This window comes from Archocentrus centrarchus, chromosome 13 (assembly GCF_007364275.1).
Source record: "Archocentrus centrarchus isolate MPI-CPG fArcCen1 chromosome 13, fArcCen1, whole genome shotgun sequence".
NCBI lineage: Eukaryota > Metazoa > Chordata > Actinopteri > Cichliformes > Cichlidae > Archocentrus > Archocentrus centrarchus.
The window spans coordinates 21,094,415-21,111,592 of NC_044358.1; the positions used below are offsets into that span (position 1 = coordinate 21,094,415).

Below are 17,178 nucleotides of genomic sequence, written 5' to 3' on the forward strand. Positions count from 1 at the left end.
TATCTACTTGCGGCCCCTTTTATTGTCTCTACACATGAAATTAATTTTGTGCACACTACTACATCTATCAGCAAATAAACTTAATGACCTTTAGCAGTTACAAACATATTGCTGTAATTACTAAAGATTTGATGGTTTACTACCCATAAAAACACAAAGGAAGCCATTAAAAAATTACAAGCATTGCTGCTTTGCCATCAGTTTAAGTGCAGTTTCAATTTCAAGGTGTGGGTCAAAGGTCATGGTCAAGAAAACACTCCACAGTGCTGTTTGATTTCACAGGAAAGCTTTTTAGTAATGAATAAATGACTCAAATCATGAGAAACTTTTATTTTGTTGAATTTTGTTAATTATTGTGCAACAGGCAACAGATTTAGCTTCATATACCAACTCAAAAAAAAAAACTGAGAATGCAAATGTGAACTAGCTTAATTCAAAGGAACTTGGTTGTCAAAAAGGACTTTTTTTTTCCCCATAAAGTCACAGTGCAGGTGCTGCCTTAAGCCTGGCATACAAAAAATTTAAAGAAGTTCAGACAGTCGCCAAAGAACAGAAGTTAATGGTTCTGACTTTTTCGATAATTCTGTGATAAAATGAACGGTACTCTCACACAAATGTCACAAGAGCAAAGGGAACAAGCTCATGCACATCGTTCAAGCTTTGGTTTAGTCGACCTCCTCGATGGTGGGGCCAGAGGAACCTCCCCCTCCAGGAGCAGATCCCCCTCCGGGGAAGCCACCGGGCATCCCCCCTGGAACCCCTCCTGCACTTTGGTAAAGATTGGTCATGATGGGGTTGCACAGCTTCTCCAGCTCCTTCTGCTGATGTTCAAACTCCTCTTTTTCTGCAGTCTGCAGAACAGAAACAAAAGAGGAAGTCAAATGTAAATTTAACTGCACCCTGATCATTTTTTTAAGTTGCTAATCACCGATTGGCACAAACTCATACCTGGTTTCTATCCAGCCAGCTGATGACCTCATTACACTTATCCAGAATCTTCTGTTTGTCCTCGTCGCTGATCTTGCCCTTCAGCTTCTCATCCTCCACAGTGGACTTCATGTTGAAGGCATAAGACTCAAGACCATTCTTGGCCGCCACCTTCTCTCTCTGCACATCATCCTCCGCCTTGTACTTCTCTGCTTCCTGGACCATGCGCTCGATGTCCTCCTTGCTCAAGCGACCTGAGTGGCAGAGCAAAGGATGAGTTTAATTTCAAAGGATTCAAATTTCACGATCAGCATACAGCATTACAGTTTACTTTCTGGTTACCTTTGTCATTGGTGATTGTGATCTTGTTCTCCTTGCCAGTGCTCTTGTCGACTGCAGACACATTCATAATGCCGTTGGCATCAATATCGAATGTCACCTCAATCTGTGGAACTCCACGAGGGGCCGGGGGGATTCCAGTCAGCTCAAATTTCCCCAAGAGGTTGTTGTCCTTGGTCATGGCTCTTTCACCCTCAAACACCTGATGATAAAACATCAGAACAGCAAATTAAGTGTTTCTTCTGTTTAAGTAAAAACAGGGAAGGGGTGCGGGAGCGTGTGAGGTTGAGGTTGTGGTCTTGCCTGAATGAGCACACCGGGCTGGTTGTCTGAATAGGTGGTAAAGGTCTGTGTCTGCTTCGTGGGGATTGTGGTGTTTCTCTTGATAAGAACAGTCATGACTCCTCCAGCAGTCTCAATGCCCAGAGACAAGGGGGTCACATCGAGCAGCAGCAAGTCCTGCACATTCTCAGATTTGTCACCTGCCAAGATGGCCGCCTGCACAGCTGCAGAAAAGAAAAAGTGGAATCAAGGTTCAAACATGTTGCTCATTAGTGGCTCAGTGGGGCAGAACAGTTGCTGTTCTATTTCTAAGCACACAGGGGACGTACCTGCACCGTAGGCCACTGCCTCGTCAGGGTTAATGCTCTTGTTCAGTTCCTTCCCATTGAAGAAATCCTGCAGCAGCTTCTGGATCTTGGGAATACGGGTTGAACCTCCCACTAAGACAATGTCGTGGATTTGAGCCTTGTCCATCTTGGCATCACGAAGAGCCTTTTCCACGGGCTCCAGGGTTCCTCGGAACAGATCTGCATTCAGCTCCTCAAACCGGGCTCTGGTGATGGAGGTGTAGAAATCAATGCCTTCGTACAGAGAGTCGATTTCGATGCTGGCCTGAGTGCTGGATGACAGGGTGCGCTTGGCCCTCTCACATGCTGTACGCAGACGACGCACTGCCCGCTTGTTGTCGCTGATGTCTTTCTTGTACTTGCGTTTGAACTCAGAGATGAAGTGATTCACCATCCGGTTGTCAAAGTCTTCACCGCCCAAGTGTGTGTCACCTGCTGTGGACTTCACCTCGAAGATGCCGTCTTCAATTGTCAGTATGGAGACATCAAACGTGCCACCACCCAGGTCAAAGATGAGAACATTTCTCTCTGATCCAACCTAAAATGAAGCATTTAATTATATTTTGTAGTTTCTCTAAAAATGAGTTCATAAATCCATAAACTTTAGGACTTTTCACAAAACCTAAAATCGCTCTATTGTACCTTTTTGTCCAGGCCGTAGGCAATGGCAGCAGCGGTGGGCTCATTGATGATACGAAGGACATTTAGCCCAGAAATGGTCCCTGCATCTTTGGTGGCCTGGCGCTGAGAGTCATTGAAGTACGCAGGCACTGTCACTACGGCATTTGTTACAGTCTGCAAAAAGCAAACAGTTCCAGGTTACAAATTTTAATAAGACTTTTAATTAGGAATGCGATGAGCCAGTTTTTCCAGTTAATTTCAAGCCAAGAGGTCTGTGCCCTGTTGAAGTAAACAGGACATAAGTAGTATAATATACTGTTTACATTTCTTTGTCTTGCTGGGATAAGAAAGACTTAAAACAGTTTAGAAATACAAGTTTCTAAATTGTATTTTGTATAGAGGAGTACCTTGCCAAGGTATGCCTCCGCAATCTCCTTCATTTTAAGGAGTACCATGGAGGAGATCTCCTCTGGGTAAAAGGTCTTGGTCTCACCCTTGTATTCCACCTTTACTTTGGGCCGTGAAGCATCATTGATAACTGTAAAAGGCCAATGTTTCATGTCTGACTGGACAACGCTGTCATCAAACCGGCGTCCAATGAGACGTTTGGCATCTGGGGGGTAGGATGGGGTGGGGTTAAAAATAAACAAATAAAATACTGTTAATAAGCAGAAACATCACAGTCATACCTCACTTTTCTAAGGAAAAAAAAAAAACAAAAAAAAAAACAACATACCAAATATTGTGTTGTTAGGGTTCAAAGCCACCTGGTTCTTGGCTGCATCCCCAATCAGCCTTTCTGTGTCAGTGAATGCAACATAACTGGGTGTGGTCCTGTTTCCCTGGTCATTGGCAATGATCTCCACTTTGCCATGCTGAAACACTCCTACACAGGAGTAGGTAGTGCCCAGGTCAATACCAACTGCTGGTCCCTTGGACATGCTTCCTGAAAATAAGATTAATATTTATAGTTGTTAATCATAAATCTCATTGTACATTCCGTATAATGACAAATAAAAGCATTCTATTCTAGACTGGCACCAAAGTGATAGTCTGGATATGTGTCAGATGAGTAACTTAAGCTCTATCCAAGCACTGTGGGTAGCTACCATCATACACACTTGTATGTAGTATGGGGTAATGAGGCTATAATCAGAGTCTGAGCTGTTCAAACTGTATCAGTGAAAGTCCATTGCACCCATTTCCAGGTATCCTCCTTTATGAGAACTTCCACTATTATATTAACAAGGGACAACATGGAAGCACAGGTCTCTTCCAAGAATAAGGTTTACGGTAACCTCACAATAAGAATGAACTACTGTTTGACTGTTATCTTTATTATGTGTTTTTTTGGTGGGCAGGTTGCTGCTGGTCTAACTACAATATGCCAACCTAAAAGACCTTTCGTGGCCATTATATAACAGTCATATTCTATACTGTTTTATTTAATCAACAAGGACAAGTACAGAAGGGATTATCTGAATGAATTTCTGAGTGAAACTACTGGGAAACATGTGAAAGGACACGTTTACTGTTGCTACAGTAAACAAACTGTAATGTTACCCTAATCTTAACCCACATGGGAGGTCATTATAATGAAGTTCTCATGCCAGTGGGTGGATTCCTCCGGTGGGGCGTGCTGCCAACAGTGGTGCAGAAATGTGGAGACTGATGGTTTGATAACAGCTAGGGCTTTATGGCATGGGCTAGCAAAATACAACTGATTTTATATATATATATATATATATATATATATATATATATATATATATATATATATATATATATATATATATATAAAATCAGTTGTTTTAACTATGATTTATTTCAGTCTACATTATAATCCCCATATTGATAAGGGTATTGTTAACATGAGGGGCAGGTTTTAGCTTCGCATTCTTAATTTGCACAATATGACAAATTATGAGTAGTCATACTTTGAATAATGTTACTTTAAGCAACTCACATTGACTCCTGTTTTTACTCTAGTGCGTCGCTGACACCGTTTATGGTCACTGCAATGAGTTTGTTTTGAGCGCAACAGAGCAATGACAGGAAAGAGTGACTGTGCAGCAGCGACAGCAGGTCCATGCCAAGCTATCAGCAGCAGCAGTGCGAGTGGGCGTGCCCCTTCATATTTCAGGAGACTGAGAACTTTCTGGATCTTTCTTTCCACTTTATGTGACTTTGAAGCGACTTCATCCCCAGTAGATTTGGATAAGAAGCATGCCGCAACAGCAGTTTATACCTGTTGTTAGCCATTTAAACTCCCCAGCTTTCTATCGCTTAAGCTAGGCTTAACATTTATACTTAACGATGTGTGGCAGTAAGATAAGCTTAACCAAACGACAGCAATAAATACGCATCAACTAAACTGTGCTTAAATTTAGCCTTGATAAACGCTGCAGCCATTAACGACGTTATTAATGTAACGCTAACCATTTAAAGTTAGCAAGCCACACGTTTCTCCTTGCTATACTCACCTTCGTTGTACTCCTAATGTGTCGTTTTGACGGCTTACAGCGGCTGTCGCTGATACCGCAGGCTGCCTTTGCCCTGAGTGAGTGGGTGTGACGGGTCCTGATCCCCGCTAACAATCAGTGTGTGTGGGAGCGGCCGCGCCTCCTCAATATTGTTCCCAGTCCGAACTCTCTAGAACACAGGAGGAGCGATGCCGGCCAATCCTCTCCCATCACTTTCGACTGCCTCGACCAACGGTCCAATTAAAAATACCGTCAGCAGATTTCCAAAGCAGTTGCTATCAGGAAAGTAGAGACAACTTGAGTTAAAGTGCGGTTTCTAGCAATTACTGGCAAACAGACTCAGGAGAATGATCCAGCAGTAGCAAACAAATCCTGGATAATTCCACAGGTTCCCGGCATTGCCGGAGTTACCTGATATGGTGCCCCGGACAAAATTGACATTCTGGGCACCTTTTCCCTCTTCGGTGCCAGATCTTGTACACTGATCAGGCATAACATTATGACCACTGACTGGACATTTTGTCCATCTCCATCACCTCTTGTGGGCTGTTCTTGGATTGCAGTGGTCTGTGTTCATCAAAAGTGGACCAAGGAAGGAACAGTGGTGAACCAGCAACAGGGTCATGGGTGGCCAAAACTTACTGATTTATGTGGGGAATGAAGGCTGGCCCTTGTAGTCCGATCCAACAGACAAGCTACTGCAGCTGTTGTAGTTGTGTGTGTGTGTGTGTGTGTGTGTATTGCTCACTTGGGGAACACCTGGCACCAGGATGCACTAGAGGGAGAAGGCAAGCTGGTTACGCTTTGGGAAATGTTCTGCTGGGAAACCTAGTGTCCTGCCATCCACGTGGATGTTACTTTGACCTGTACCACCTACGTACCTAAGCATTGTTGCAGACAGACAGGGACGGTCTATGATTTTTTTCTGGGTAGAACCCTGGTGTTGTGGTGTCAACACAATATTGGGCAGGTGGTCATAATATTATGTGGAAATATGCAAGATGTAAGGACACAAACTTACGGAAACCTCACAATCAGAATGAACTATTGTTTGACTGTAGTCTTAAGCTGCTACTTTAAAGAAAAAAGACAAGTCCTTTTTTTTCTCCCATGTATCTTGCGGGGTTTCATAGGGTTCCATACACTTCTACAATCTCTTGAAAATAAATGCTAAATTGAAAATAAAATCAGAATATATAAATAAAATATATAAACAAACAAACAAAAAAAAAAGATAAATAAATTACAAAATAATACATTGGAACAGAATAGAATTGAATAGAATATAATGTCTTCATTTGTTATTATACAGAATGTACAATGAGATTGGAGGGCCTCTCCATTTGAGGGCCATGCAGTAGAAAGTCACAATTTCAAAAAATTGTGACTTTCTACTATATATATATATATATATATATATATATATATATATATATATATATATATATAGTGAAATAAGTATATACATATAAAAATGAAGATGGGCGAGTATTGCACTTCGTGAATGATTATTGGATATTGCACATCATGGGGTGATAGATATTGTTCAGTATGACTAATGTAATATTGCACAGAGATGTGGGTATTGCACAGTTATAGAGTGGGGGTGTGTGTGTGAGTTCAAGATGGTTATTGCTCTGGCGAAGAAACTGTTCTTGAGTCTGTTTGTTCTGGCTTTGATGCACCTGTAGCGCCTGCCAGAGGGCAGCAGGTCAAACAGTTCAAAACCAGGGTGTGAGCTGTCCTTGATTATGTTTTTGGCTCTTCTCTCACTGATAAATTAAAAAACTGCACTGTAAAAGTAGCCAGAAATACACAGGAGGAACCAATGCTGCTAAAAAGGCCAATCACGATCATTGCAGGCTGCGTTGCCCTGACATGTAGTTACATTTCTCTCATTTTTTTACACCATGTCAGAGGATATAATGTTTTTGTTGTTGTTGTTGTTTTTTGTTTTGTTTTGTTTTGTTTTTTACATATTAAGCAATAATGGATTTTCTTGTAATGGAAGAAGTTGCTTTTCTTTTTTTTTTTTTACATTGTAGTATACTATGGTAAGATTATGAAAATAAATTTATGAGTGTTAAAGTAATAGTATATAACTCTTTGCACTCAATGAAAGTACAGACTCTGGAAGAAAGCATTTTCTTAACCACACCTGTATGTCCCAGTAAGGACACTGCTGGAGGCTACCTCTAAAGTACACAATCTGAACCAACATCCAAAAATTTATGTGAGAACAGACACTGAGATTAGGGTGTAGTTCAGCACAGGTGGGTCACAGCTCATCAAGCTTTATGAAAAAATCCTAAGATTCGATTACCATTTTCAGTACAGCGTGTGACAGAGCTGTGTCCTGATATGACACAGGGCACCTCCTCTGTTACAAAATGTTATGATACTGCTCAGGTGTTGCATATATTCTTGACTTTGCAATAAAGCATGGTCTAAATACAGTCAGTAGGTGTGATACTAAACAATTCAATAGTGTTCACAATTAATAAAAAGGACACGCAACTTTGAAGGGAACCATTGGATTTTTTTCCCCTGTTACTGCCACTACAATTACCAGCTATTGCAATTTACCCTTTTAAACATCTTTTCTTTTGGCAGATTTCTTTATTTTCATATACAGATAAATGTTAAGTAACACACACACACACACAGCAATAATTTTGATATTACCTTGGGATAATGGAAAAAAACGGTCATGTTCTACATCCTATGAGTAAAAGTTTCCTGAATATAAATTTATTTGTATTTTAAAATTGTGTATTCTTAGATCTGACACATAATTGAGTAAAACACATCAAACATTTTCTAATTTATGCATATTAATGTATTGCATAGAAGCCCTATGGTGTATGTCATTTCCTGTTATGGACACTACAGCCTGGAATATACTGCACGAAACCTGCCACACAAGCCTGTAACAAAATTTATTTTCATGCCTGGAGCAATATCATAGGCACGGGATATATAGATGTTATAAATAATTATGATATAGTAATGTTTATATTTGCATAAGTGATGCTTATGTAAAAAAAAGTTTATGTTGGGATCTGCCCACTTCACTTTTCCAGCAGTTTTTTCACCTGTAGCCAGTTGAACTTGACAAATATCATTGACTTTCTAGGGTTTCTCACACTTAAAGTCCAAACTTCACCCAGGCCAGAAACAACTGCTAACAAATCAACTCTTTACAAACATCTGCACAGACAGCATGCTAACAAGCTAGCAATGAAGAACCCTGAGTAATGTTAAAGCTGAGTGTGTGTCAAGCAGCCAGAGCCTAATCTTCAGCAGGTAACGCAAAGGTGCGCAGTCAGGCTTTTGGCATTGTAGCCTCCATTTCTACCTGTACCTGATTCTACTGTAGCACCGCTGTGGTGATCTCTAGTTTGTCCACAATTCACAAAAATTAGTACTCCTAAAGTACTGGTTAGAATTTAATCAAACGTAACATACAGTGATCACCTAATAGGTCCTAATCCAAACTGAGCAGGTCATATTTCTCATTCTAAATGGATTTTAATACTCATTAGTTTGTGCAATACAGCCAGCCAATGATAAGGAAACCTATCAATTCCTTTTTGTACTTCACACATTACAATAACTTGTGAATTGTGATGGATCGTGAGTCGGGTACTCTACTACTTCACTGATGTTGTGGGTTTTTTGACTAACAAACTGATGACTATATATGCTCACTTTTAAGTGAACAAAAAGATGGTTGGGACCTTTATGGTGTTGCATTAAATATTTCCATCACATTATTCTGTGTATCAACTTCATGTCTATTTTGTCTTCTGATATTTGCTTGTGTAATTGTCTGTGCTTCTGAATAATTGGTTTCAGCTTTTTATTGCTGACCAGAAATGAATACAGTTTGAGTACCAATTTATGAGGTAAATACAAAAGCATCGTGTAATAATTCACCACTCCAACATTGAAGTATTTCTTTAAATTTCATAGAGTTGAAATCAAGATTTAAACAAATTGCAACTGAAAAAAATTGTCTTCTCAAAAGGCTTTGTAACTTGTATAATTTTGCTACATTTTTAAAATGACTGGACAGGAATTTGTTTTTACTCATGATTTTACCCACAAACTTGCACTGCTACTGATATGTCTATGATATACCTGATCTAGAATATATACGTCACAGCTGAGCTCACTATATGTGCGCTTTGTTTATCTTGTATCGCGTGTATCCTCAGGTTACCAAATGCCAGGGATCCTTTAACTGTGCTACTTCCCTACTGAAAATATTGATCGCTCATTTTCAGTATCTTGGTCTGTTGTATATTGTTGTTTTTTTAATTTTTTTTTTTGAGAATCAGATACAAATTGAGATTTGTTTCATCCTTAAGTATTACATAATTCATTAATCAACAATGCACTGGATAGCCTGCTTTGAAAATCCAATTTGTGTGTAAAAGACTTACTTACCTATCTGACCCCCTTTCAGAACAAACTGTTTTTGAGGACAGGTCATGTTGCAGATCTGTGACAGGCCTGAACAAGGTTAGTAATAGTATTTCCCTAGGGGTCTAGGTTTTGACCTAGCAATGCCTTGAGTAACATTGACGGCACTGCTAGCAGACAAATGCTTTTTTTTTTTTTACAACAAAGGAGTGATTAAGACTGGCATTTGACATTAGATCCATGTAAAATAATCTTTTTTCAGGTTGTACCTTCATGTTGTATTATGGTGGTGTTCTTTAGGGACTCAGGAGTCCCTTTTGTATTTTGATGCTTCACAAAAGACTTTGTTTTTTTTCTTAGATAGGTGAGATAGGTGTGTCTTTCATTTAGAGACTGTACACAACAGCGCTGAACTTTCTAAATACAGTTTACAGCCTGAGGCCAAAACAAAAAATGATCCGTTATGACGAGCAACAGTGACTTTTAAAATATCGCTTTATAAGATCTCAAAAAAGAGGTGATCAAATCACTGATCCTGATTTTTCAGACCTTTGAAAACAAAGTATTGTTTCTATACATTATAGTTTCCTGTGCAACACATGCTCAGCTCAAACCCAAGGAAGCGATCAGGTTTTTTCCACTTCATAAAAATGATTACTAACTAATAACAGATCATAGATGATACCAGCAAAATATATAATACACAAATTTTTGTTTTAGTTGATTAAATCTATCAGGAAGTCTATCCATTTCTTATGGAAAATGGCACAGTTTATATTTCCTGTTAATGTCTCTTTGCTGACATTCCTACCAAGTCCTGCAGTGCAGTTTCCTTTGTGGCCTATGAAACAAATTAAAATATGGTGTTTCACTATAAGCTCAATCTATTGAATAAAACGATTAAATAAATATAACCAGGAAATGTGCAGATGTTTTGTAACATAGATAAATAATATGCAATATATACACTAGAAATCAGAATATGTACACAAAGAAAGGAAGACAGCAGCAAGAGGATATAATACAAAAATATGTGTGGGATCTTATGTCCTGACAGGTGTGTTAACCTGTCACAGAAAGAAGAGTTATTATACAGTTTTATGGAGAACGGCAGGAATGATTTCCAGAAGCGAGGTTGAATCAGTCTGAGGGAGAAGGAGCTCTGCTGCCTCATGTGTGGAGTGGAGTGGGTGAGATGGATTGTCCATAATGGAGAGCAGTTTATTCAGTGACCTCCTGTCCCTCACTGACTCAAACGTCTCCAAATTCTGCCCTATGATGGTTCCAGCCTTGCGAATCAGTTTTACTGATTCTGCTCGCATCCCCGGCACTGATGCCCCCCCAGCAGACAACAGCAAAGTAGATGGCACTTGCTATCACAGACTGGTAGAAGATACATATAATCATATAATATAATTACATAATTCTTTAACATAAATGTCAGCATTTTAATCCTGAAATTGTATGGATGTATTTCTAATTAGCAGACTAAACTTATTATCAGCAGCTTAAATTAAAGCCAATGGTAAGTAATGAAGTAAAAGTTTGATGTAACTGCACTTGAAAATGCACCATCTGATGCTACAGTATAGCTTTACTCCACTATATTTGAATACTTATTTAGGATTTTAGATTAGAAATAGATTATTTAATTAGGACTTTAAAAGACTTATAGTAAAGTCTGTTTTTGTGTTTTTTTGCTGTTTACTTTTAAATAAAGTCTTAAGCCAAGTTTCAAGGTCAAATTCAGCATAGAAACAACCACGTTCATAAAGGAGTTTTCTAAAAATGCAAGATACTTTGATGAGATTTTTTCAAAATCAAAATGTATTTAAAAAACAAACAAAAAAACCCCAAACAAAGACAAAACCTTATTCAGAAAAAAAGAATGTCCAAGGCCCAGTTCAGGTTACGCTATTGTTTTTCATCACCCGCCCCTGCAGGGAAAGTGGTATAAATTGAGAGAGCTGGAGGCTGAGAGGAAGACTCAAGATGAAGGCTTTCAGGTGAGACTTAAAATAATTATATCTGACCATTTGATAATTCAGGTTATATTTAGTTATAGTGTATATACATATAAAAAATAGAGATTATTAACTAAGAAAATTATTTTAGTACATTAGCAAGTACAAATCTGCACTTTTAATGCAAAAATCAATCTAAACATAAGAAATACTGAGGATTTTCATTAAGTTTTTACATGTTCGTGATTTACAAAATGATGGATGCTTTTATGAGGAAACAAATTTAGGTTTTAATCAGTTGTGTGTGAAAATATTATTACTTTCATGTTAATGAACTCACCTGAAAATAGAGCGTGTTAAAACATGGATTCCCTTTTTCTTTTCAAATGAATATTTACTGTGTGCTGCATAATGGTCTTAAGAAACTAATACTTTTGTAAACTTTGCCCTAGAGGGAGGTTTCTCCATTCTCTTTGACACCAAAAAGAAAAAAAAAAGGTTTTCTTTCAAAGCACTTTCCATTGTAAGAAACGGATGAATGCCTTGGTTACCATTGTTTTGGTGTTTCTCACAGGTCAATGCTGAAGACAATCAAGCTGGCCATTCTTCTGTGCCAGCTTGGCCTAATTTTGAGGGTTGATGGCCAGATACCAACAGCTTGTATTGTAAGCACTACAAACAGACCTCCAGGTTTGTGTCATTTTCCACAGTATGTTCTCCAGTTAAAACACTATCAAAGCTCCACTGATTTGATCTAAATCCTTAATTTTCCTCTCCTAGAAAACTCGGACATAAACGTCACCTGCGGCACTAGGCACATGGAACTGAGCATCTACCTTTGCCCAATGTACAATGCTCTTTACAATGAGTCTCTGATGGTCCTCAATAATCAGGTCAACAATCTCAGGTGTTATGGGACTGCCGACTTCACTGTTGACCCCCCAGTTTTAAGATTCAACTTTCCCATAAATCAAAGTTCTCTCTCTTCCTGCAACAATAACTTTGAGGTTAAAAAACAGTTTTTGCCTCAATTTGTTTTTTGTTTTTTAATGTATTTTTTAACAAATTTATTGGCAGCTATCATGCTAAGAAATCTTTTTTTCTGTCAATAGGTAACCAATCAGGTTGGGACTGGACAGTTTTCTGACTTCTCAAATATCCAGTACGCCAACATCTCTGGTTCTGTTACTTCTGTAGACCCGGCTGCAGGTATGATCACCTACAGGCCCCAGCTCTTGTATAAGTTCTCCTGCAAATACCCCATGCAATATCTGCTCAACAACACTCAACTGAACGTGTGAGTATGCCACATAACATGCAAAAAAAAAAACATGTGCATAAGTTTATGTATTATATTATAAGCATAATATGATTTGTTTTTCTTTTGCATGTAACACAGAGCTGGTGTGAGTCTGGCCATAAAGGACAACAATGGCAGCTTCATCACCACGCTGAGTATGCAGCTCTACAGAGTAAGACCTTTGAAGGCTTTTGGAATCATCCAGAGTATTTAATAAAATGCTTAATACTTCATTTTGTAATTATTTTCCTGTGGAACAGGATCCACTGTACCAACAGCTATTAACAGTCCCAGCCACAGGACTTGACCTGAAGACCAAGATTTATGTTTTAGTGAAAGCCACCAATCTAACAGACAAGTAAGTTTTAACCATTTACATCAAACTAGTCACATTAACAGAAAAGACCCTTAAAAACTGTCTGTCTGCCCTGAAAGGTTCAATGTGCTGCTGGACAGATGCTTTGCAACAACAAGTCCTCATCCCATGCAAAGCACCTCTTATGACCTGTTTGTGGGGTGAGTTATATAAATGTAGTGCTCATTTCAAGCAAGCCCTTTAGACATTCTCAAGTGCACGTTTATTGTTTCACCCTAGGTGTACTCGGGATGCACAGACTGTGATTGACATGAATGGATTGTCACATAGAGCACAATTCCATTTTGAGGCCTTCAGATTTGTGGAGCACAAAAATCGGACAGTTTCCACTTTCTACCTCCACTGTGTCACCAGACTCTGTGAGGTGTCCACGTGTAGCTCATTACTGCCAGTGAGTGAACTTTACTTGTTTTTACCAGAATTCAATTTTTTGTATTACTAACAGGATTGTAATGTAGATATATCATTCTGGATTTGCTTTGTCTTTGTTTGCTTGTAACAGAACTGTGGCACCTCCCAACTAAGGAGAAAGAGAGAGGTCGAGGATGTGTCGAACAACGCTACAATCACCTCTCCCCCCATAATGGTTAGCAGTCAGAAAACTGGTGCGTATTTAGGGCAAATTACAACAGATAAAATATCCATTCTTCATATTCTGATTACCCTTTAATGCAGCTAATAAAGATATAAAAAGCTGAAGTAAACAATATTTCTGTTTCACCTGATCAAATTTGGCTACACAGCTAATTGATGAAAACAGAGAGTTAATCTGTTTTGGTCAATGGTGCAAATTAGAAAAATGCACTAAAACATATATATTTTTTACAACTTAAATAAGTTAAATACACTTTGTTACATTTTTAAAACTTAACTTTGGTGATGGATTTTGGTTACCCTTTGTTCGTGCAACACATTATTTTTACTAAGATACCTGCATACAGTGGCATGTAAAAGTTTGGGTCCCCCTGATAATTTTCATGATTTTCCTTTATAAATCACTGGTTGTTTGGATCAGCAGTTTCAGTTAAATATATCATATAGCAGACAAACACAGTGATATCTGAGGAGTGAAATTAAGTTTATAGGATTTACAGAAAGTGTGCAATCATTTTTTTTAGCAAAATTAGGCGGGTGCATAAGTTTGGGCACCCCAACAGAATAATTACATCAATATTTAGTAGATCCTCCTTTTGCAGAAATAACAGCCTCTAAATGCTTCCTATAGCTTCCAATGAGAGTCTGGATTCTGGCTGAAGGTATTTTGGACCGTTCTTCTTTAGAAAACATCTCCAGTTCAGTCAAGTTTGATGGTTTCTGAGCATGGACAGCCCGCTTTACAATAATATTCAGGTCTGGGGACTGAGATGGCCATTCCAGAACATTGTACTTGTTGCTCTGCATGAATGCCTTTGTAGATTTTGAGCAGTGTTTAGGGTTGTTGTCTTGTTGAAGTATCTAGCCCTGGCACAACTGATTCTTGAACATTGTTCTCAAGAATCTGCTGATATTGACTGGAATCCATGCGACCCTCAACTTTAACAAGATTCCCAGTACCTGCACTGGCCCCACAGCCCCACAGCATGATGGAACCACCACCAAATTTTACTGTGGGAAGCAAGTGTTTGTCTTGGAATGCTGTGTTCTTTTTCCACCATGCATACCGCCCCTTGTTATGTGCAAAGAACTCAATTTTAGTTTCATCAGTCCACAGCACCTTATTCCAAAATGAAGCTGGCTTGTCCAAATGTGCTTTAGCATATCTCAAATGACTCTGTCTGTGGCGTGTGTGCAGAAAAGGCTTCTTCTGCATTACTCTCCCGTACAGCCTCTCCTTGTGCAAAGTGTGCTGAATAGTTGAATGATGCACAGTGACACCATCTACAGCAAGATGATATTGTAGGTCTTTGGAGCCGCTCTGTGGGTTGACTATGACTGTTCCCACCATCCTTCAACTCTGCCTCTCTGAGATTTTTCTTGGCCTGTCACTTCGGGCCTTAACTAGAACTGTGCCTGTGGTCTTCCATTTCCTCACTATGTTCCTCACAGTGGAAACTGACAGCTGAAATCTCTGAGAGCTTTTTGGATCCTTCCCCTAAACCGTGATGTTGAACCATCTTTGTTTTCAGGTCATTTGAAAGTTGCTTTGAGGCTCCCATGTTGCCACACTTCAGAGAAGATGCAAAGAGGAGAAACAGTTGAAATTGGCCACCTTAACCCTTTCTCATAGTTGGATTCACCTGTGTATGTAGGTCAAGGATCAATGAGCTTACAAAACAAATTTTGTGTTCCAATAATTAGTGCTAAAGGTATTCAAATCAATAATACGACAAGGGTGCCCAAACTTATGTACCAGCCTAATTTTGTTTAAATAAATGTTGCACACTTTCTGTAAATCCTATAAACTTCATTTCACTTCTCAAATATCACTGTGTTCGTCTGCAATATGATATATTTAACTGAAACTGCTGATCCAAACAACCAATGATTTATAAAGGAAAATCATGAAAATTTTCATGGGGGCCCAAACTTTTGCATACCATAAATAGCCTGAATGAGTAGAGAATTTGTCCATTCATGACCATAACTTTGGTCCACTTTTTTTTTTTTTTAACAGATCCAAATTCTCAAGGTAAGAATATGTGACATTTTTCTTTCAGTATGTACAAATTTATTGGGAAAGCTGGGGGTACATGCTCTATCTTTAATAAGCAACACTGACTAATGAGATATACAGTGTTTTGATACATTAATGCTTTCCTAATGTCCCTGTTCAAAAAGGTGTGAACAATGCAGGCAGCTACAGTGGGCCTCTGGTGACTGTCATCATGTGCCTCGCCATATTTTCATCACTGCCCTGACCATATACACCAGGATGCACATCAGATGAAGAAAACAAAACTTCTAATATATTCTGACTAAGACTCAAGTCCTTTTACTTATCTCCAAAATTGCTAGTGCAGTATTTCATCATCTACAATGCATGACCATTTTACAGTAGATAATAAAATAAGTTATGGGTAACAATGGTAAGGGACATCGTACAGTCGTCTTCATACTTCTATGTTGCTTTTCCATTTCATAAACATATTACATGGTGGTTGGTGGTTATCTAAGCATGCAATGTCAGCATAAATCACATATTTTTCAATGTGGAGATAAGGGCTCAGAATAATCTAAAATAAAGTGTATAAATAAATGATTTAAATCAAGTTGTCAAGAGTCTTATTGAAGATAAGGAATGAAATGGCACCTTGAGAAATGGTGAACTTTTACGTTGTTTTTAATTTGAGAAAACAAGGAGCTGCTTATGCTGCTTTGTTCTGTTATTTAATTTTGCCTGTCTCTTATGGCTAAACAGCAAAGAGAGTTAATATGTTGATGTAAAATAATAAATACTTGTTGACATTTGTCAAGTTGCATATTTGTGTCCCAACAACACCAGAGCTGGGGGTGGGGCGTGGGGGGGGGTGTATATATACAACGTATCAAAACACGGGTCAGTGTTGCTTATTACAGACAGAGCATGTACCCCCAGCTTGCCCAATAAATTTTGTACATACATAAATTTGTACATATTCTTACCTTGAGAATTTTGATCTGTTAAAAAAAAAAAAAGTGAACCAAAGTTATGGTCATGAATGGACAAATTTTCTACTCATTCAGTCTATTTATGCTATGCAAGTATCTTAGCAAACAGCCTGAAAACTGAGAAAAAATAATGTGTTGCACTAACAAATGGCAACCAAAATCCATCACCAAAGTTAAGCTTTAAAAATGTAACAAAGTGTATTTACTGGCAATGGGCATCAATTAAAATCTTAACAATTAAGCTAAATGACTAATATATCTGGTAACGACCAGTGATAATAGCAATGATTAGTCAACTAGTTGCACACATCACTAATATTCATCCAGCTATAACCAGGTTAATATGTTGGACTTTTCATCAACAGATGACCAAATACATGATCATGACAATAATAATTGCCTGATAACCTAATTAATTAATGAGGTTATTTATAGGTCTGGCAGAATCAGGTAGCATTATTCCATAGGGATCATGTAAAAGTCCAACATTCACTATCTTGTATTTCTTTATTTGCTCTCTGCC

At 38.5% G+C, this 17,178-nt stretch overlaps 2 protein-coding genes across 2 annotated transcripts; one reads left to right on the forward strand and one right to left on the reverse strand.

The window, feature by feature from the left end:
* Window positions 1-315: 315 nt before the first annotated feature.
* hspa8b (heat shock protein family A (Hsp70) member 8b) lies at window positions 316-5,227 on the reverse strand. The gene is made up of 9 exons (XM_030744033.1): window positions 5,000-5,227; window positions 3,253-3,462; window positions 2,924-3,129; window positions 2,538-2,690; window positions 1,878-2,433; window positions 1,570-1,772; window positions 1,270-1,468; window positions 949-1,181; window positions 316-851 (listed from the first exon to the last, which is right to left on the reverse strand). The coding sequence occupies exons 2-9, from the start codon at window positions 3,455-3,457 to the stop codon at window positions 666-668; spliced, it is 1,941 nt and encodes a 646-aa protein (XP_030599893.1). The 5' UTR covers window positions 3,458-3,462; window positions 5,000-5,227; the 3' UTR covers window positions 316-665.
* A 6,191-nt stretch (window positions 5,228-11,418) lies between these two features.
* Window positions 11,419-16,332, forward strand: LOC115791060 (zona pellucida-like domain-containing protein 1). The gene is made up of 11 exons (XM_030745148.1): window positions 11,419-11,433; window positions 11,966-12,081; window positions 12,172-12,398; window positions 12,504-12,688; window positions 12,791-12,863; window positions 12,952-13,049; window positions 13,127-13,207; window positions 13,287-13,458; window positions 13,570-13,672; window positions 15,682-15,696; window positions 15,846-16,332. The coding sequence occupies exons 1-11, from the start codon at window positions 11,420-11,422 to the stop codon at window positions 15,923-15,925; spliced, it is 1,164 nt and encodes a 387-aa protein (XP_030601008.1). The 5' UTR covers window position 11,419; the 3' UTR covers window positions 15,926-16,332.
* The last annotated feature ends 846 nt before the right edge of the window (window positions 16,333-17,178 follow it).